Source organism: Pholcus phalangioides, unplaced genomic scaffold (genome assembly GCF_987345545.1).
Source record: "Pholcus phalangioides strain wild (caught in Gottingen) unplaced genomic scaffold, Ppha-v1.0 ptg000039l_1, whole genome shotgun sequence".
Lineage (NCBI taxonomy): Eukaryota > Metazoa > Arthropoda > Arachnida > Araneae > Pholcidae > Pholcus > Pholcus phalangioides.
The window spans coordinates 21,791,087-21,813,120 of NW_028301625.1; the positions used below are offsets into that span (position 1 = coordinate 21,791,087).

Consider the following 22,034-nt stretch of genomic DNA (forward strand, 5'->3'; position numbering starts at 1 on the left):
ATTTCAAATTGTGTTGCCATAAAAGGCATACTAAAAAGAATTTAAAATTTCTTGTGCTGCTGAAAGTTTGGTCCGCCATGGTTGAGAATTCTAACCTAACACACAGCAAGGCAATTATCACAAATAATTTGCTCTTTTAAAGTGAATCGAAAATTAACTATCGTTGCTGCAACCGAATCAAAACACTATGTCACACTGACATAGCGGGATACATGGTATAACAATAAATACCGTATACGATCACCTCCTCTCATGGAACAACCGGGTAGCTGGAAGCTCTGTATAAAAATTAAGTATAAAGTTCGTTCATCTGCTTGTAAACAATCTTGTATAATCAAGGCATAAAGCCCTGTATAATTGAAGAAGAATCTTGTAAAAAATTGAAAAAGAAGTAAACAATCTAAAAAAAAAAGCTGGAGGAGGTTAAAAAACTACATAGGGATTCATAGTTCCATGAAAAAGCTAACCGGAAGCCCTGTATAATTATATTGTATTGTATCTTATCTAAAAAAGCTCCTTTGCATAGTCAAGTAGAGGAACGCTCTATTTAACTAGAATACGAAAGCTTCTTTGCAGCCGATAGCCCTGGATAATTAAATCAGGATCTTAAAAAGCTGAAAGCCCTGTATAATTGGAAACAATCTAAAAAAAGTCCCGCCTCTTGGCCTTGGCTAAGATCAAAGTGTAGAAGTCCCTTTTCTGATCTGAATGATCCATCGCTGACCAATAGAGGTTATTTGCACCTGCAGAGGTATTTATTGAACTTTAAGCAGCTCCCACGTGCACACAAAGCGTATTAAAGACTTATTAGCGTATTATTAATACGCTTTGCGTGCACCATAAAGCTTTTAGTGATCACAGAGAGCACAAATATACGTACATTCTTATTCTCAACTAGCTATTTGATCAATTACAGTACAAACCCGTTGAGTACCTCTTTTATTGATTGCACTTGTTTTATTGATTTACCTCTTTTTTCCCCTTGCAGCTATGATTTATAATGAATTTGGAATTTATTTAGTATTACAGTTCATAGTTAAATTTGCCATACAATGACAACATCTTTGGTTATTTTGCAAACTGATGTGTATATGGTATGTTTAAGCCATGCATTATCTACTGAAAAAGAGGAGGTCATGGGTCTGCTGATTGGTGAGGTATGTCTGATACAGTCTTTTTATATTATCTTATACATTACATACAAGATAAATATTAATTTTTGTGAAATTTTAAAAATTTGATGATTAAATTCGACAAAGCCCTTGTCAAGTTTATTAGAATTAGCTGTCTTGTGTGTGTGTATATCCACATGATTGGTACCACAATCTCTGCTGTTTAGAGCCAATTGTGAATTTATGATTTAATTGCAGAGAATTTTTACTTATTTACTTTTTAATATACATGAATCTTTTTTCACACTGATCATTTTGTCCTCATAAGGTATAATTAAACTGCCTATGCATCTCAGTGTGATATAAACCCAAAAGTTGTACCTCATTTTCAGAGAGCACTTTTTCAAAGTAAGGCAACCAAAATTAGTTTTTTCTCTTTGGCCATGGGCTTTAAAGAGACAAAGGTAGGTACCCTCCAAGATCTATTGAACTAAAGATTGTTGTGCTAATCCGTTGACTGGCATTTGGCATTAAAGGTTGCATTGAAGAAAGTCAATGTGCAGAATCTTTAAAAACCTCTATACAATGATACTTGATGTAATGATAAATCCCTCTGCAACAATATTTTTTTCAAGTTTTATTTGAAATGCTTATAGTCTAATGTTAAACTGCTGCCTTTCAATATAGCAATAATCCCTCTACACTGATATTTTCTTCTTGGTCCGCAGAGTATTGTTTTAGAGATTTTACTATCTCGATTCCCAAATAAAGTCATTGCTTCACAGGAAACTATATTTTCATTATATCGAAAGAATGTGTGTGCAGTATCATTTCACTATCAGTTAAACAACATTCTTTATGCAGGCAAATGTAAGATATACTAGTATATCAACACTGTCTTGTTTATTTGAAGAAAAAAAAAACAGGGAAAATTTGGTTTATGAGTGATCTGCAAACTGAGCAGAAATTTTAAAATAAATTTTGACTAATGATATTTCCCACTATAAGTATTATGTATACCCAAACCCTGTAGATGAAGACTAGTCTATGTCTATAAAAGGCTTTGCATATTCACATTGTCGGTAGAGCATCGGTAGATAATTGAGCCAAACTGCAGGCAAGACCCTCTTAATGAGTTCAAGGGACCTGGTCCAAACATTTTTCATCAATTTTTATATCATTTTAATGTAAGACCACATTAAAAAATTGTATGCATATGTATAGGCCTATTAATTTGAAAATTAATTAATAACAAAGTTTAGATCTTATCCATTAAGATACCACTGACTACAAGAGTGACATTCATAGCACAAGCCTATAAAAGACTGTCACCTCTCTGCAGAAAGAGGGAAAGTCAAAAATTCCAGCCTAGGACAAGGTCCAGGATGCATTCAATATAGATTATTAGTTCACAAACTCTCTGAATAAATGATTGAAGTGAGGAATTTGTTCAACATTAGTCTGACAATAATATTTATCTTGTATTTATCTAGATTGATTTTCAAAATATTTGTTATATTTCTGCAATCATTATTCTGAGGCGATCAGATAAAAGAAAAGACAGAGTTGAGATATCTCCAGAACAACTTTCTGCTGCGTCAACACAAGCCGAAGTGAGAATGTTTTCTTTTTTCTTGAAGGACAAAAATAACTTATGTGCTGCTTGACTATGGATTTATAAATTATATTATAGTGACTAGACCTGGCGCCAGTGTTGTCTTAACGCATGCCCCCTTTCCATGAGCCATGCCTGGTGGTGTCAAAGGCGGGCCTCATGGTAACGATGGTATGGTTGAAATTTTCGAGAGTAAGTATGTAAATCAGTAGATAGGCTGCTATTTTTAATCAGGTAGGGGCTTCAGAAAAATCATTTTGTCTGGGGACCCATAGTGCTCTTAAGACGAGATGGCCTGGCACTGCAATCAGAGGTCTATTGTTTGTAGCAAACATACTGGATGTCCACTCTTATTCTTGTCCAATAACTTGTTACTTAACCAACGCTCTTAGTTGGAACTTCCAATTACAAAAAGTGTTTCAAACATTGCTACCCATCATCCCAGAAGCCATTTAACCTGTCCAGTGGGTTTTAAATTTTTCGTGATCCGCATTATAGCTGTCACAGTGAAAATCGCTAAACCCTCTGCAAAATGCCACAAATTTTTTCAAAATTAATATTTTTTCCTGATTTTGTGCAGCTGATAAATGCTTTCCTCTCTAAGACTGAGGATAACAATTAAAAAAACAAGGAAGAGAAATACTCTAAATCTTTTTCTATTATTTATACTGTACACATATTTTTATACTACCAAAGCAAAGGGGGAAAAAGTCTCACCTTCTGTTATCAAACTTTAAATAAAAGCTGACTCCACCTGCTGGTGGTTGATCTAACCAGTTGGGAAGATGGAAGACATATTTGTGTGTTGTAAAAAACACTGCACAGTATCTGGACTCATTATTGACAAAATAAAAATGGGTTTTAAAGATACAAGAGATATTTCTATGGCCTCCCACAATTGCGGGGCTGACAGGATTCCAGCCCTGAGGCCCAGCTCAATTACCATAATTTTTTTGTTTTTTCATTCTATAAATTTACTATAGAAGGGCCTGTGAAAAGTCTTAATTGCCCACCAAAGATCCCAGCCTGGGTGCCCTGCTCTAGGATGTGAGGGCCGTGAATATCTCATCATTGTCACTGTAAGGGTTAAGTAAGAAAAATTATTTCTGAAAAAGTCACAAAATTTAAATTTTTATAAGCCTACAGTCTCTAGGTCCTTATTATAAGTCATTGTTAAACTGGTCTGCAAGTCGTATCTGGTGAATAAAAATTTTTATGCACTGACATATACTGAACAAAAAAAATTCATAATTTTATGACTAAAATTAACAGAGTTTTGAAACATTGATTTTTGAACATATTATTTTTCAGAATTTCTTAAAGAACCACATGAAAATTAGGAGCTTTTAATTTTTTTTTTTTTTTTTGGGCATATTCCTCTTTTAAAAAAACATCATTCTAGACAAACACTAAGGTGCTGTGTAAAAAATATCTAATGATCAATATGATTTTTTAAGATTTCATTCATTATTGAAGTTTTTGTGGGTTGAATAAATTAAATTAGTCAAAATTATTTGTCTTGGGAGTATTTATAACTCCCATCTCTCATCGAAAAAGTACATCACCTTAAATTAGCTGTAACTTAGTTTTGGTCATAAATACAAATTCAAGGGCCAAAACAACCAAAATGCCCAAGAAGATAATAGGGTAAGTAAAATGAAAAACAATGATAATAACGACAATAATGACCATTACAAAAATATGGATGTTAAATATGTTTAGGATACAGCAACCCAAAATCGGGGGTGTGTATGTGAATTCTTTTAACATTTCGGTACATGGAGATTTTTTTCTTCTTAATATGACATATATAGGACCCAGGGGAAATGTGTAAAAATTTAAATTTAATTTTTAAGAAATTTTTTTTCACTAAAATGTTCCTAAAATGATGATTGACAAGATTTCCTGTAATTTGAAGGGTTTTTTTAGAATAATGGCTAAAGAGAATTAGGTATTTTACAAAGATAAAAGTAGACATCTTGTATACAGAGCGATTCCATAATACCCCTTTTGCCACATTTTACTGGCGAACCATTGGTCCTAGAGTCATACTTTTAGTTGGAAAAATGATCCAAATAATGTGTAGAACTCAGATACATCAATCGTGTTGCAAGGGGTTGTATAGTTATTAAAATATAAAAACTAACTTTTTGTATGGACAACCCTCGTCAAAAATCCAATTAGAAAGCTGGTGTCCTATCTCTCCTGAGGCCAACAAAAAAATCTGCTTTTCTAATTGCAATATTTGCTGAAGTGTTTGAATTGAAAAATCAGAGAGAAGTTGGGAAAGAACAGCATAAATGAAGGAAAGAAGCATCCGTTAGGTTATACCAATCTTCCCAACTTTCTCTAATTTTTGAATTCAAATATCTCAGCGAATATTGCACTTAGAAACTTGGAATTTTTTTGTTGGCTTCAGTAAAGATATGGCAACAACTTTCTAATAATTTTGAGGACAAAGTTGTTTGCATAAAAAGTCAAATTTTTATATTTTAATAACTATACACTCCTTTGCAACACGAATGGCGTATCGTGTTGCAAATTTGTGTATAGTTATTAAAATATAAAAATGACGTATTGACTTAACACAAATGACATATCTGAGTTCTACACGTTATTTGGATGTTTGTTTTAACTGGAAGTATGCCTCTGGGATCAATGGTTCAGCAGTAAAATGCAACAAAAGAATTATGGAATCATCCTGCATGTAACCTGTTCACAAATAGAGTTATCCATAACTGTTCTTTTCTACCTGCTTATACTTACATTTTTCATATCTTACTCAGAACAGACCTCAGAAGAAAAAAATTACTACTACCGCACACCAATTCTGGTCGTATATTGCCATACAGCAATATCCAACCGGTGGAGTTAGGTGGGAAATAAAGGTGCCATGTATCTGTGGTCCCCCCAAGCTTGGTAGGTAAAGAACTTGTTTTTTTTACATCCTGTGTGTGGATTCGATCCCATGGACCTTGACGATAACCTTCATAGTGGAAGACAAGCATCTTACCACTGTGCTCCACTCAGGCGCGAGAAAAAAGAAACCGGATCCCTCTGTTCTATTGCTATAGATATTTTTGCATTTAATGACCATTTTGAGATTCATTAAATGTTGTTTGATATCTGGTCGGAGATATTTGTGTTTTATCTTTGAATGAAATGTAGAAATAAAGAAGAACCTACGCCTATCAGAAAATAATAGAAAACAGATCTGCATTTTTAATTGAAGTCTGCAAAAATAATAGTATGTTACTAAAATGCAACTGTTTTTCAATGAAGTTTAGGTTTTTTATTTTAATTTCATTATTTTTCTTTTTAGGAATTAGCACAAGTTCTCTGTCGTCCTATGAGAGTTTTAGGCTGGTATCATTCACATCCTCATATCACAGTATGGCCATCACAATTAGGTAACTGCATTTTTTTACTCGTTCGAAACTCCGAAAATGCCATATAATTCTTTTACCATACCATTTTTCTTTACGTAAAATATATTTTCACTGTTTCACTTGATATGCTTTTGTATTTTTTGACTTTTATGTACTGTCACATCATTGTCTTAAGACAGGGGTCGGCAACCTTTTGAGTCGGAAGAGTCAACAATTACAATTTACAAAATTTCAAAGTTTTTAAAGAGCCACATACGAGAAACTGGGCATAATGAAATATAATTTATCAAAAAACATTTTATCAAAAAATATGTATAATATGTATTTTAAAAATATAATACTTATTATGTTACCTACCTTTACTTCGGTTTTTTTATTATTATTATATATATGTACATACATAACTTTGAGAAGATAATTCGCTTCTAACTCTTTTACTTGAAACAACAAACTATACGTCCCAGCCAAAGCACTGGTGAAGACGCCAAATTGTCTTGCGTCGAAAGCGAATTAAAACCTACATAGAAACATCCGGCGACGGCATCATTCGAGAGCTTCCGATGGACTGACGACAGTGATGACGCGTGTCACGGGGGAGGGGTGCGGTGAAAAGCGAGTACAAGTGGCTGAGAGATAGAATCGGTGCCTAATCCTCGTTAATCGATTCAGAACGTTTTTTAAATTTTTTTTTTTTTTTTTGATAAAATAAATAATATTTGCGTATGGAACTAAAGAGCCGCAGCTTCACATCCAAAGAGCCGCATGTGGCTCGCGAGCCGCAGGTTGCCGACCCCTGTCTTAAGACATATATGCTCAACCCATGGCCCACAGGCCAAATGTGATCCTTACAGTCATCTGATGTGACCTGCAACCTCCAACTTAATTTTGTAAAAATGAACTAAGTTGCATACTTATAGATTGCTTAAGTGACCGCCACACAGTTCCAGAGCACATTTGAGCAGCTGGTGGCATATTTATGGAGCACTTAAGTGACCCATGGGACATTTACACTGCACTTAAATGAACCATGGCACATTTACAGAACACTTGAAGGGCCTGTGACACATAATATCACTCAAAGTGACTCCTGACATATTCACAAATCACTTGAGTGACCTATGGCATAGTTCTAGAGCACTTGAGCGGACTCGACACATTTCTGGATCATCTAAGTCATCTGTGGCACATTTCTGGATCACTTAAGTGGCTTGTGATATAGTTCTATGTGACCTGAGACGCATCTACTAGTCACTCAAGTGACCCACAACATATTTACAGATCACTTAAGTGACATGTGGCACAGTTCCATATCACTCAAGTTACCTGTGGCAAAGCTCTAGATCACTCAAGTGGCTTGCCACACATTTACAAATCACTAGTGGCACATGACACGTTTTCAAATCAACTAAGTGGCCTCTGCACTCTCCTAAAAGTTGAGCACCCTTGCCTTAGACAGTTTCAACTTTTGTAACAAAAACACTGGAAATGTCTTGTTGCTTGCTGTCTAGTGAAGATTTTGTGGTCAAGTTTTTCAGTTGACACATATCCAAAAAACCCATTGGTTAAACATCCTGAAACAAAGGATCTCACTCTTGTGATATGCCATAGCCACTCACTGTATTTTATTCTTCTGCAGCACATCCCATGGACCCATTGGCAATCTATCATAGACTTTTCAAAGTCAGCAGACTACCTTTTGAAAAGCCTATTTATTTTATTATGCATATTAATAGTATGCATGCTAGTTTTAAGCATACGAGATAACTAATTGGAGAACATCATTCTAATATATCTGGGGTGTCCAATTTGCTGCAACTATGTGAATGTTATCCCAATAAGCAATCTTAAACTAACATAAATGATTTGTAAACATTTTCAATATAGTATTAAGTACATTTCAAGTGCTTTTGTCACCAAGGAGTGGGAGGAGCTTAACTTGTTTTATTACTCACTTGGAATGATAGGCTGGACTTTAATGTGCTCTCATCAGCTATCATTTTGAGAGTGGCTCAAAACATTTTATCTTCTTCCCCTGTGGGAAAGAAAACCAGAAAAATTGGACACCCAGCAATAAAATTCCATGTGTTAATCTTAACAAGCTATTGGTAAAGAGTTAATTGCATCTTTATGACACATACTAGTCTAGTTATCAAAAATATTTTCTGTATTTGTGTGCAATACAATTGTGTTTAATTGAAAAAAATTATCTCAGTGATATCATATTTTTTTAAGTTTGAAATCAGGTATGTGTGAGTTTCCATTAATCTATTTGAGTTTTTGGTTCATAGATGTCCAAACCCAAGGTGCTTATCAAATGATGGATGATGGCTTTATTGGGCTAATTTTTTCTGTGTTCAATGAAGAGGATAAGAAAGTAATATACTGAGATTTAAAAAGTCACATTTTCTTATTTCATATGTAGAAAATTTATTTGATGAGACTTGGAAGTTATACATATATTCTTTATAAGGTACGAGTCTGAGGTGAGATTTATTTTTTTAGAAGTTGTGTATCATTGTGAATAAATATCTTTAGCTCATATAAAGGATACCTCAGATCAAGGAAGTTTTTCATCTCTGAATTAGAATAAATTTAGTTTTGTCATTTAGTCACTGAAAAAAGTAAGTTCAAAGAACATACTCCTTATTATTTATTTCGGAAAGTCATTGCATTCCCAATTTATAAACAAAAATATTAGTATTCTAAAATGATATTTCTTAGCATCATGCAATCTTGTATTTTATAACTTTTGCTTATTCTCAGTTTTTTCCAGACTTTTATGCTGGTTTTCTCTAAAAATGCCTCCCCACCGATCCACAATAGAAATGTAGATATAATAAAAGTGGTAGAATGAAATCATGTTAATTAAAAAAAAAAAGTGATGCAAAATTTATTTTGTTCAGATAAGAAATAAGGGCTCGGTAGCCCTGGTCGATAAGATACTCGCCTAAAGTACCAAAGGATGTGCAGAGGTGTCGCATGTTCGATACCCGGTTCGTCCTTGTCAGAAAACTTTCCTGACACAGGGGTACAACAGAAACGACGACATGACCATAGAAAAAATTGCTACCGCAGGGAGTCCCCCATCGAGGGGTTAGCGCACCAATCCCTCGACGAGTATAAAAAACAAACCTGCCGTTCGGAATCAGCAATAAATTGTAGGTCCCGGTCTAATTAGTCCTCGTGTGCAGAAAATGACAGTGGTGCGACAAAAATGATCAAATGATAAGAAATAAACCAATAAAGATTAAAATGTTAACAATTTTTATTTAGAATGCAGTTAATTGGTTTTTGAACATTTACTTGAATGTCTTAAATTTGATGAAAAAATTTCCCCATTTGTTACATATAGACAAAAAGAGGAGAGAAGTGATCCAAAGATATATGTGCATCTTTGGATCTTATTACAACTTATGCATCTTTGGAATTACTTCATGGTTAATGTATGAATGTCAATTGGTCCAATTTGATTCATTCACTTTTTGCATTATTTAATGCACTTCAATTCTTTTATATATTTTGTTTTTCAGTTCTCTCGTATGCAAGTGACCTGTTTTCAGTCAAAACCTGATGCAAATGATCCGAATGTGTGAGTGCTCATTTATATAATGTATAACATCATATAACACTATTTGTTTTTCATGATTCATAGTTTTTTACAGCAGTTAATTTATAAATTATAGTACAATATTTGTGTTCTCTTTAATGAAATATATTGTGTTATATATAAGCAACAAAAAAAAAAAGAACAGTAAGTGGACAAACAAATATTTTGGGTGGGATCCAAAATGCTGGCTGGCCGTGTATTTGATTAAACGTTTATCTGCCGCATTTTCAAAAAAATGGGATAATTATCATGTAACTTTTTTGGTAGGTCATTTTAGCTTTAATTAAACCATGAAAATAATAAACATTTTAACCATGAAATAATATTTAATATTCATTATCGAGTGCCAATGTAAACCTGGCATGCACCAGGGTGTTCATGGTTACTGGGGGTAATTGCGAGACCGTTTTAGAGGGGCCGCAAAATGTTCAAGTCCGCCCCCTGAAAATACTAACACCCAACAACGCATGTAAGGGATATTATGGGGGGGGGGTAAAAATAAAGCGGTATTTTAAAGTACCCTCAGTAGTCAAATAATTAAGTCAGTGACTCCCGGAAAACTTGTTGTTCCTTCTGCTTATCCTGTATCACTTATATTTGCAAAACCATGAGATTACGTTTAAAATAATAAATGATTTTGCTATCATTTCATAGAGAATAATCAATCATGCAAAAAAGGAAACCTACAAACAACTTATTTGCATGAATTTTTTCTACTGCTACTACCTTTGTCACTTAAAAATGTTAATTATTATATAAATTTCTTGTTTTTCCCCCCTATAAGGTTTGTGCGAACTGAAATTCCTCTTCGTATTGTTCCTGCAACTTACATAAGTAGTCCTTGTTTGAATGCTTTGGCAAAACTACCAAGAATATTATGTCAGGAGGAGCAAACTGCATATAGTGCAACTGATCAAGTTCCTAATATGGATCTTTTAACAAAGCTGCATAATTGTTCAGGTATGTATTGTTTAAGACTGAAAATTATATTTCCTTTGAGATAAATACACAATAATACCCTGATTTACATTACTCTAAGTTGCAGGATTTCAGAGTTACACGATTTTCTTTGAGAAATGTACATTTTTGAAACTCAAGCATAATCACAGGATTTCAGCGCAGATAGTAGAAGTTATTAAGTGAAAATAAAGTAAAAATAGTTTTATTCAATCAGAATACTGTGTGTAATAAAACTACTCAGATTTTTGAGAGGCTACAGTACATAAAAATGAAAACTTTGCCATCATTTAGAAATGGAATCCAAAGGCTTGTATTGTATCTGTCATTTTTGCAAAGAAGGTCACAATTTCATACTTCAAGTTTAATATTATTGCCAGTCTTTTGAAAAAAAATTGTTTGGCGTTCTTCTATGTATGTCATAGAAGAAAAAAATTCTTCTTCTATGACAATGCACCTGTTCTGCAACTCTCAATTCATTTCAACCATAGGTGGAAGTTGTTTTCTTGCAACCACGTACAAATTGCTTATTTCTTTTGCCGCTGTGGTGATTGAGTGGTCATAATGATAGACTCGCATCACAAGGACCTGTGTTCAAACCCCACAGTGGTGGTGGTTGGCTGAAGTTGGTTTTCTGTGGTTCCCAACTTAGAGGCACAAATGCAAGCCGATCTCCCATTAAAAAATTCTCGCCACAGAGTGAAACAGTCCTGCAACAGTACAATTATTCAATCGACTGCTGCGAGTGGTTAGGGAACTAGCTTCTCACTGTACACGTCTGGGTTCGAATCCTGGTTCGGGCATGGATGTTTACTAACACTAACAAATTCCCTGGACGGATCATGCTGATCCATTGAGAATACGTGAGGATCACTTTATTAAAAAAAAAAATCATTACGCTTCACTCATAGTTAGAAAATTTCATAACAGATGGCAGCACTACACATAACAAGCATTACACAGAAAGAAACTTCATGGTAGGTTCACAACACGTACATGCACATTCCTACATATACCAATTCGTTAGAAGTTTCGCAGAGGGATATGGACTAAGTTCATGTGCAGTTTAGTAGTAGCAGCTTATTTCTTGCAATGGACCAAGGTGTTATCAAAATATTTAAAGTGTTTTTCACATAATTTTCAATTGTACCGTAGTTTAGGGGAATACAGCTTTTTTAAGGACTTTATTACAGTTGCAAAGGCAAATTAAATTTTATGAGGCCATAGAAGAGTACCATAGTATATAGATATGCAGCCATAGTAAGAAGGGGAAATGTATTTTTCATAAATTTTGGTCTCAATTAATATTTATATGCATTCATATGCGAAATCATACCTCAACTTATGCAGTTATCTTCTGTCATGCCCATCGCATAACTTCAGAGTATTGCTGTGTAGGCATACATCTGTTCCTTTGTTGATGTTCAAAATGTTTTATTTATGTTTTAGTAATTAATATTTTATCGAATCACGAAAACACACTGACTGACTGGACCAGTTCCAATAGGTTTACCACAGTCGCGTCATTTGAGAGGTCATGGTGGGCCGTTGCCCCCCCCCCCCCCGGCTTTTGAAAATACACTAAAAATGGTATATATATATATATATATATATATATACACTGCTGGCCACCGTAAATGCAACACCCTGAAGGAAGCATGCAAATAATATGAAATTTACAACATGCATTAGCGGAGGTGAGATATGCAAATGATTAGAATTTCAGCGCAGACGCACATCACGCACGAACTGTGGCGCCACTTCAAAGCGCTATTTAAGGCTTGGAGATTTCGACGATTTGAAGTAAGGCAATTGGGTTTTTCTTGTGGTTTTTTCAAAAAAACGATCAATTATGCCTCGTAGAAAACAGCAATCATCTTTTGATCAAGTATCCGAGTTTGACAGAGGAAGGATAGTGGCCTACCGAGATTGTGGATTATCTTTCAGGGAAATCGGTAGTCGTGTTGGACGAAACCAAACAACTGTAATGCGGATATGTGATCGTTGGATGCAGGAGGGTACGACGGACCGACGTGTTCGATCGCATCCACCTCAGTGCACTACTTCACGTGATGACAGGCGTATGGCAGTGACGGATCGCTCAGCCACATCACGAACCATAGCACAGTACATTCAGTCTGTACCGCATCATCCAGTGTCTGCGCGTACCATTCGACGCCGTTTACAGCAGAGTGGTCTGTCCGCAAGACGTCCATTGCTTCGTCTACCCTTGACGCAGAACCACAGACGTCTCCGCCGCCAATGGTGTGATGAAAGAAGGATGTGGACGGCACAATGGAATGAAATTGTCTTTACTGACGAGTCACGCTTCTGTCTGCAACACCACGATGGTCGGATTCGAGTCTGGAGACACCATGGAGAGAGGATGCTGAACAGCTGCGTTATGCACCGCCACACTGGTCCTGCACCGGGTATTATGGTATGGGGCGGTATTGGATATCACTCTCCCACTCCTCTAGTACGCATTGCCGGTACTTTAGAAAGCCAGCGCTACATCTCCGAGGTGTTGGAGCCAGTTGTCCTTCCTTACCTTCAGGGCTTGCCCACAGCCATATTTCAACAGGATAATGTGCGACCACACGTGGCACGCATTGTCCAAAGGTTCTTCGTCAATCGCCAGACTGAATTGCTTCCCTGGCCAGCTCGCTCTCCGGATCTTTCGCCGATAGAAAACATGTGGTCCATGGTTGCTTAACCATTGACCCAGATTACATCCCCAGCTGCCACACCAGATCAACTTTGGCAACGCGTGGAAGCTGCTTGGTCTGCTGTACCCCAAGAACACATCCAAAGTCTCTTTGAATCAATGCCGAGGCGTGTGGCAGTGGTGATCTCCAACAATGGCGGCTACTCTGGCTACTGATTTTGGCAGGAACCACACTTCACAGAAGTCTATAAATTTAATCATTTGATGCTTGGTCAACATGTTATCTACAAAATAAATATTGTTGCGATATCTCTTGTCTTTCTTGGTGTTGCAATTTGGGTGGCCAGCAGTGTATATATACATACATACATTGAGTACATGGTCTTTCCCCCCCCCCCCCGGAAAAAGTTGAAATGACGTCCCTGGTTTACCATATTCTGAAACCCTAAATTTAAAAAAAAAAAAAAACCAAAAACTTTTACATGAACAAGATTATTTTTCAAAACTTTCAGACATATCCTGGTGATGCCAAACATCAGAATTGAAATAATGTTAAGAAAGTATTAAAATAGGCAATAGCCCTTTATCCTAAAAACCCCTCATTGAATGACAGCCACAAACTCCTGATCATTTAATTATTTTATAAAGCTTTCATTTGATAACTTATCTAGTCCTATGTAACATATGCTTTCTCAAAAATATATTACAGATACCCATATTGTGAAGTTTCATTTAAATGATCTATATCTCTTTCTATATTGTTACAGTGTACTCAAAAACATTGTGCCAAATTGCTGAAGTTATCAGTGGTCCACTTTTGCAAGTATTAGAGGCAAGGCTCTTTAGTAATCAACAGAGAAAGGAAGTACTGCAAAGAAAAAAAGAAGAATTGATATCAGTCTTCAAAAAACTTGAGGAACAGTCTAAAACTTCTGAAAAGGCCACATGCTTGTGAAATTTAGAGCTTTGGATGTGGACAAAAAATCTTAAGCTAATATATGCTATTTATTCAGCATTGTCATAAAATTGTATGCAAAAGTTATTACCCTCTACTACCCCTGCCTCTAGAGCAGTGGTTCTCAACCAGGGGTCCACGGACATATTTCAGGTGGATCCATCAGCTAGGACGAGAAATCAACTAACTTTTTATTTTTACATTATTGCATGCTGAAGGATATTCTTTGAAAGTGTCTGTGGCCTTCATCTTATTGACAGGAAAAGTCTGTAGGACATGAAACATTAAGAAACCCTGTTCTAGAGTCAGGGCCGCAACTAGGGGGAGCAGGCAGGTCTTGTGCCCCAGGCGCTGGACCAGAGGGGGTGCAAATTTCATTCTCAAACCTTACCTTCAACATTACAAGGGGGCACCGAAATGCGCACTTACCCCAGGTGACCAAGCATCTAGTTGTGGCCTTGTCTAGAGTTACATAACTCACACAGTTTTCATCTAGTGATATAATACTATCCATGTTTCAAGTATGTGTTAATGTAAAAAAATGACACTGGCTAAAACTGTTTTGCTTATAATATGCAGGATGATTAGTTAATTCCCCTTGCCGCATTTCACTTTTGAACCATTCACCCTAGAGGTCTTCTTCCTTGTTGGAAAAATTTTTCAAATGTGTAGAACTGCGATATAAGTCGTTCATATTGCAAGAGGTTGTATAGTTGCCAAAATAAAAAACTAACTTTTATACAGGAACCCTGTCCTCAAAATCCCAATTAAAAAGTTGTTGCCCCGTCTCTCCGGAGGTCCAAAAAAATTTCCACATTTATAGGTGCAATATTTGCAGATATATATTTGAATTCAAAAATCGGAGGAAAGTTTGAAAAAAGCAACAAACTAACGGACAATGCTTTTTTCCCTGATTTATGCAGTTCTTTCCCAACTTTCCTTCTGTTTTGAAATTTAAATATCTCTGCAAATATTGCATTTAGGAATGTGGAATTTTTTTTGTTGGCCCTCAGGAAAAATGGCAATAACTTTCTAATTGGATTTTTAAGGACAGGGTGTCTATATAAAAAGTTTTTTTAAAATTTAAATTACTACACAACCCCTTACAACATCAATGATGCATCCAAGTTCTACATGTTTAGATAATTTTTCTAATTGGAAGTATGCCTTTTTTTTTAGGATCAATGATTCACCAATAAAATGCGGCAAGGGAAATTAAGTAATCATCTTGCATATATTTTACAACAAGTGTCAAAAATCTGTGCACTTCATGAAATGGCTAAATTTTAGCAATGATTTGTACAACAACTATAGCTGGTGTCATTTTTGATTATAATAAAAAAAGCATGTGTGTGTGTGTTAGAAGCATGAACAATATCATATCACTAGAGGAACGTTATTTTGAGTTATGCCACTTCAAAAGTAGGTGCAAAATGATAAAATCGAATCAAACAGTTTGTAGTAGTTTCTGATGATATGGTTCATAGTTCACCACAATATGATGGTAAAAATGAGAGAGATTTCTTTCATTCTGCAAAATACTTGCGAGTTTCCAATGTGTAAAAATATCAAATTAGATTTGTGTGGCCAAAAATCATTTGCTGTATATTATTTACTTCTAGTCACTAGAACAACTCTTTGGTTATTCAAGTTTTAGAATCACATATTTTTGTGTGTATCTGGTAGAAATTATTAGCCTAAATTATTAGATTTTAATCCTTTATGGTGTCCAGAGGTTTTTTTCGGTACTTCATTGACACTCTATAGTTTGTAGCGTCCCTCGCAATCATGATTACAGGAAGGCCCATGGATGCTAGCTTTTTACATTTTTTGCATAGCTTATGACTTTTGCTAAGAAGCTGAATTTACAGCGGGGCCGCCTTGTAATCATGAGGGACCTGCTATAAACATGAAGTACCGTTTTTTTCCTGATGTCGATTCTACCTCGACAAAGGACCATAAAGGGTTGAAGTAATTTTTTTGAAAACCCACTGGTTTTTTCAGCTATTTAGCATCTGGTATGTGATACATAATCACTTGTGTATTTTTGATTGCAAAACCCAAATTGTACTTGTAAAATTTTGTATCCTATAAGATTTTTGATATTACGTATAGTTTTAAATTAATTATATCATTATTGCATGGGTTTTTTTTTCTTCTGTTTTTTTTTTTATGGAAAACGTGAATATGTACAGGGTGATTATAATTAAAGTTTCCATACTCTGAGTAATTTTTCCTCAAAAAACTATTCACCTGAATACTGCCAAATTTTCAGGATATCTTAATGAGACCATGGGAGAGAGATTTATGCAATAAAAAAATTGTTTAGTTTTTTACCACCGGGTGAAGAAGTGGTGCTTTTTTATTGCATTCTCTTTTTTCCCACAGTTCATGTAGTATATATGCCAAGTTCCAATGGAATACGTCCTCCAGAATGGGTGCTAAATGGGTCTAAGTAGTTTCAGTACACTGACATCACTCAGATCCATGTAGCGCCTGTTCTGGTGAACCTATTCCATTGGAACTTGGTATATATGTTATATGGACCATGGGAAAAGGGAAAGTGCAATAAAAAAGTGTCACTTTTCCAGCTGATGGTCAAAAATTGGACACTTTTTTTTTTTTATTATTTTTTATTGCATAAATCTCTCTCCCATGCTCTTAAGATATCCTGAAAATATAGCAGTATTCAAATGAATAGTTTTTCTCAAAAATACTCAGAGTGCTGGAACTTTAATTATAATCACCCTGTATATGTGGTATGCATTAAAAAAACTTGAATATTTTATAATTGTAAATGTGATGTATTTATAGTGAAAATAGGGCAGCCAATGCTGGGGCTTTGAATGCCACATTATTGTGATCTCTGTCTCAACCAAGTTCTGACTGGTCATGCATCGATTCATCAATAAAATGTGTTACCTGACATTGTTCAACAAATCCAAAATTACTGGTGTTTATCAGATGGGAACAATAAATAGCATATTATTATTAATGCATACATTAATTTTAATAATATGTCTATTGTAATATGTACATTATATAATCTGATAAATATAGGCTGATTAAAGGGCTAAATTTCCTTAAAATAGCATCAAATTTTGACAAGTCATTTTTTTAATTGGCTGGTGGAAAATTTTACATGATTAACTTATTTGCATCTTTAAGCAGAAAAGGCCACTTGTACATTACATAAAAAAGCTGGTTTTCTCACCAATTCATACTGAAATGGGACAGGTAGTAAATTTAGAGACAGGATGCAAATGATTAAATAGAAGCAAATTCTATTTTTCCAAGTTTGGTCCTGTTTCAACATTGATTGCTCAATTCGTATTCATGTTTTATGGTGTTAACCCTAGAATACTAACTAAAAAAGGTGATAAAAACTGCATGTAAAACTACCTATGCGTCTACATTTCTGAGACGTAGAGTTAGTATTCTAGGGTTAAATGAACACATATAATTTGTTTTCTATGTTAAATGGTTGTGAAAGAATTTTGAAATAAAGTTTCCAGTTGTTGGTAAAAGTTTTGAATTGACATATAATCTGGATTTGAACCATGATGATTTACAGATTGGAAAGATTATTGCACTAATCCCCCTTTTGCCAGGTGGAAAACGTTAGGAAAAAAGTATGTATATTTAGTGATAATATACTGCTAGAAGAATTTGTGTATCATTCTAATGTGCTTCCCTTACTGACATGAAAATCTGCAAAGTATGAAATGGATGATGAAGCATGGACTTCAAAAGCTTTTGTCCCATGAATCCTATCAAATTGCCTACAGATCTGTTACATTTTGAAATGCTGGAGGTTTTCATTACACAGTGTGTGGCATAGCATTTCAAATTTTCTTGACAATTTCGAGTTCTGGTGACTTAGGTGGCTATGCCCTAAAGTGATAATTTGTTGCACTATATTTGTAAAGTTACATGTTTTGCATTTTCTTGTTGCAACAAGCTCGACTTTTTATAGAGAATGACTGAAAAACACATTTGTTATACTTTTTGCCACTGTCAATTTCTCACTTTCAGGGCCAGCGCCAGGCATGAAGCGATGAGGCAGCTGCCTAGTGCGGCTATTTACATGACAGATTTGTTTGTGTTTTCACTCTCGCAGGTTTTTACACATCAAAATCATTTTCAGAGGAAAGTGCGAGTAGATGAATAAGTGCAAGTACAATACTTTTGAAATGCTCTGTTTAACTCATTGCTCTTCAATGCTCGGAGGTGCATTTATAGTTTTGTCGCCTGCGGGCTATGAGAATTTTGCCACCCTTCTCCCATTCTATTCTAATGTCCTTGTCTATTCTTCGTATATGTCCTCGAATTCGCCACCTGCTTAGACGCGGTGCATGCGTCGGCCTACTATATCCAATGGCTATTGGTGAGATGACCTTCAGTGACGTCACGTGCTTCGCGGGGACGCCTTCTGCTATAGATGGTGTTAGCTACAACTAACACTCTAGGGTTGCCGGATTTTTTTAAATTCATTCTTGTCTCATTCTATTCGCGTTAAAAATCTTAAATTTTTGAGTGGCCCATAATAATTCTGCCGGATCTTTTTTATATTTTTGTGCATATTTAAATGAGTTGAATCAAAGGGGTAATTTTTTAAAAACTTTTTGAAGACATCACCTTGGGAGTTTAAAGGAAGGAGAGAGAGAGAGTGAGCAGGGCCCTAGCGTACCTTCTCGGGGCTTCTTTGAAAGGGTTATTATGCCAAATGAGGGAAATTTTCTTGTGGGTTCCCATTCAACTCAGTGACCCAATTGCCCCAGCCTAGCTACGGGCCTGAAGATGAGATATCAGCTCATTTCTCTCACGCACATGCAAATAAGTTCCTTTTAGAATGTCCAGACTTCAGTTTGTTATTAAGAGTTGAGGTCTCGCTGTATGCACTGAAACCATCCAAGTCTAAGGCTTTTTTAAATGCATTATCTTTTTATTATCTTTTTTTTTTTTTAACTTAATCATTCATTTTACACGAAATGACTCCAAATCTTTCTGAAAGAGAAAAGAGGTGTATCTGGAAAGAGATTTCGAGGTGAAAATAAATTAATCTGGCTCAAGTGATAGTAACTCATTAGATTCCCAGTACCCTGGGTGCTAAACCAGAGGGGGCGCAAATTTCACCCTTTAAACTTTCCTTCAACATTACAAGGGGGGCGTCAAAATGCGTGCGTGCCCTGGCTGACCAAGCATCTAGTTGCGGTCCTGTTTATAATAGCTGCATTATTATCGAAGTTGAATTGTGTGTGATTTCAAGCCTAAAAGAAAAATTTTCGTATACCCTTCAGGCCACCATTACCAGACGTGAAGCCCGTAGAGAAAATTATCTGTGGTGCTCCTTTTTTCGAGTTGCGAATAATTCTCATTTATTTGGTGTATTATTTGGAATAATCATTATCATTTCTATACTTGAAACATATCTACCTTGTTTTGTTGTAAAAAAAAATTAACTTTTTTATATTACCACATATGCGGGACTCCAAGCTCGGGTCCTGTTGCCCTGTTTGACCGAACCTGTCGTACACCCCTGAGGGTGATTCTTGTCAGTTCAGTCGAATACTAAATATGTATTTAAAATAAATAGTGATGGTTGTTTGCAGTGCATTTATGGTGTAAAAAACAAAATCAAAAGAACATGAGCCCCAGAGCCCTGTCTGCTCCTACCCCGACTTATGTGAGCCGTGACATCAACCAACAGATAACTTCTTGGGACAGTCATCGGTCAGCTCAGTCCAATGCCTGACTGAGATAATTATGTTATGTGAAGCATATTCAGAAACAAATTTTCTAGTTTTCCTCTGTTTTTCTAGCATGGGCTTCGTGCATCTGCAACAAAAAATCATTTGCATCTAACACCATCCAGTGAAAGCAAAGTTAATGCATGGCAAACCCAATCTCTCAGATCACTTATTCGCATTTAAATAGGGCTGGAAGGGGGGGGGGTCTTTCTGATGATAATTAATACAGAGAGTTTGAAAAAATTTAAAAAAAGCAATTATTTTGTTCTCAATGCTCAAAATATCTAAGTTTTGCAGCTTATGTCCTCTGAAATGTTTACTAATATGAACTTAAAAAAACATTTCAAAATAGGTATCAATGGCAGAAAAATGTCAAAAAGGCATTTTTACCAAAAAGTTTGGAAATGGGCAAAAAAAGGCATTTATGGCATTCTGTCTGAACTTCCGGGCCATTATTGTTGACATTTGCATCTTTTACATTTTTCTGCTTTTTTCACCGTCAAAGAATATTTTTAGTTTTAGGCCAGTTTTAGGCATTTTCACGATATTTTTTCACTTTTTAAATTTTTTGCCGATGGAAAAGTTTGGAAAAACTGTATGAGAATACTGATTGCATTGAACACTTATGAAAAAATATGCTTGAATTTCTTGGAAAATAAAATGAAAGGCGCTTTTTTTTTTCCTTCCTAACCATAGTCATACATTGAATTTTCTCGGGACGGGGAGGTGAGAATAATTTTTTACTGCAAAAAACCCTATTCCCTTCCCCCCAGTACACCAGTCATGCCCCTCCTCCACCTAGCAACAGGGCCCTCCGATCAAATTTTTCACGGGCCTCTCAATAGTGAATTCCTTATGAAAAAATAAGAATCACCTTTTAGGCCCTGTGCGTTGACAGGGCGCTCAAGCTGGAGCGCTGTCAACCGCACCCTTGTGAGGGCCGTAACGCTAATGTTCCTAACCGATTCATTAATTATAATATAACTCGTTTATTAGAAAAATTGTTATTTTTAATGAAATCTAAACGAGAAAGAAAAAAACTTGAGAAAAAAATTTACATATCAACTTTTTCTTTCGACATTCGAACGTAACCGGTTTTTCAAGGACACTTTGTTTTATTATTTTGGTGGCATTTTTTTCGATTTTTAGGAAGTTTTTAGGTGTTTTTTCAAAGTCATTTTTAAAGATCTTTTAGGACAACATCCGCGCCTTAATTATAACTAGAGCCCGGATTACATGCACTAAAAAAGTCGCGAAATATGCTCTAAAAATATGTAAATATACACTTTAAAATTCCAAAATATGCTTTTTGAAATGCCGAAATATGCACTTAAAATGCCATAACATGCACTTGAAAATACCAAAATATGATCTTAAAAATGCCAAAATGTGCATTAATAAACCCAAAATATGCATTAAAAACCCAAAATATTCGCTAAAAATTTATTCTAAAAATGTTAAAACTTCCGAAATATGTACCAAAAATGAAAAAATATGCATTAAAAATATCACCATACAAAAAAAGCATACATGTTTTTAAAATGTATATTTTCTATTCCTTAGTGCATATCACAAAAAATATCTCCATATATGTGTATACTGTATATGCAAATAATTTCTATTACTAATAATTTCTAAATATTTTTTATGACATGAATGTCGCTCTCCACTTATTAATACAAGATATACAGTTGACTGGATGTTGTGAAGATATTTATTATTTTCGATGTTAATTTTTTAAGGAAGGAAAAAACTCATCTCTGCCTCTACCGGGAGTCGAACCCGGGTCCCTCGATTGCTGGACGAGTGCTCTGACCACTAAGCTACAGAGGAGATAGAGATTTTCCTTCGCTAGAGCGTATATATGCCGAACGGAACCGTGCAATGGACGGTGAAACCGATCAGCTAATAGCTCATGGACGACGAGCCACCAGATGGCTATATATATGACATGAATGTCGCTCTCCACTTGTTAATACAA

At 35.4% G+C, this 22,034-nt stretch overlaps 1 protein-coding gene and 1 non-coding gene across 4 annotated transcripts; one reads left to right on the forward strand and one right to left on the reverse strand.

Moving 5' to 3' along the window:
* The first annotated feature begins 317 nt into the window (after positions 1-317).
* Positions 318-17,830, forward strand: LOC149065699 (lys-63-specific deubiquitinase BRCC36-like). Of its 3 annotated transcripts, none has more exons than XM_089253532.1 (8): positions 318-925; positions 1,022-1,157; positions 2,606-2,725; positions 6,050-6,137; positions 8,405-8,490; positions 9,647-9,705; positions 10,508-10,683; positions 14,116-17,830. In XM_089253532.1, exons 2-8 carry the CDS (start codon positions 1,053-1,055, stop codon positions 14,301-14,303), a joined length of 822 nt encoding a protein of 273 aa, XP_089109658.1. In that variant the 5' UTR covers positions 318-925; positions 1,022-1,052; the 3' UTR covers positions 14,304-17,830. The 3 variants fall into 3 exon arrangements, with proteins under 3 accessions (XP_089109658.1, XP_089109659.1, XP_089109660.1); XM_089253533.1 differs by having other exon boundaries at positions 318-751; positions 989-1,157; XM_089253534.1 differs by having other exon boundaries at positions 318-751.
* Positions 17,831-21,814: 3,984 nt separating this feature from the next.
* On the reverse strand, positions 21,815-21,886 carry TRNAA-AGC (transfer RNA alanine (anticodon AGC)). Its single transcript has one exon. It is a non-coding gene; the product is annotated as a tRNA-Ala (tRNA).
* Positions 21,887-22,034: the final 148 nt, after the last annotated feature.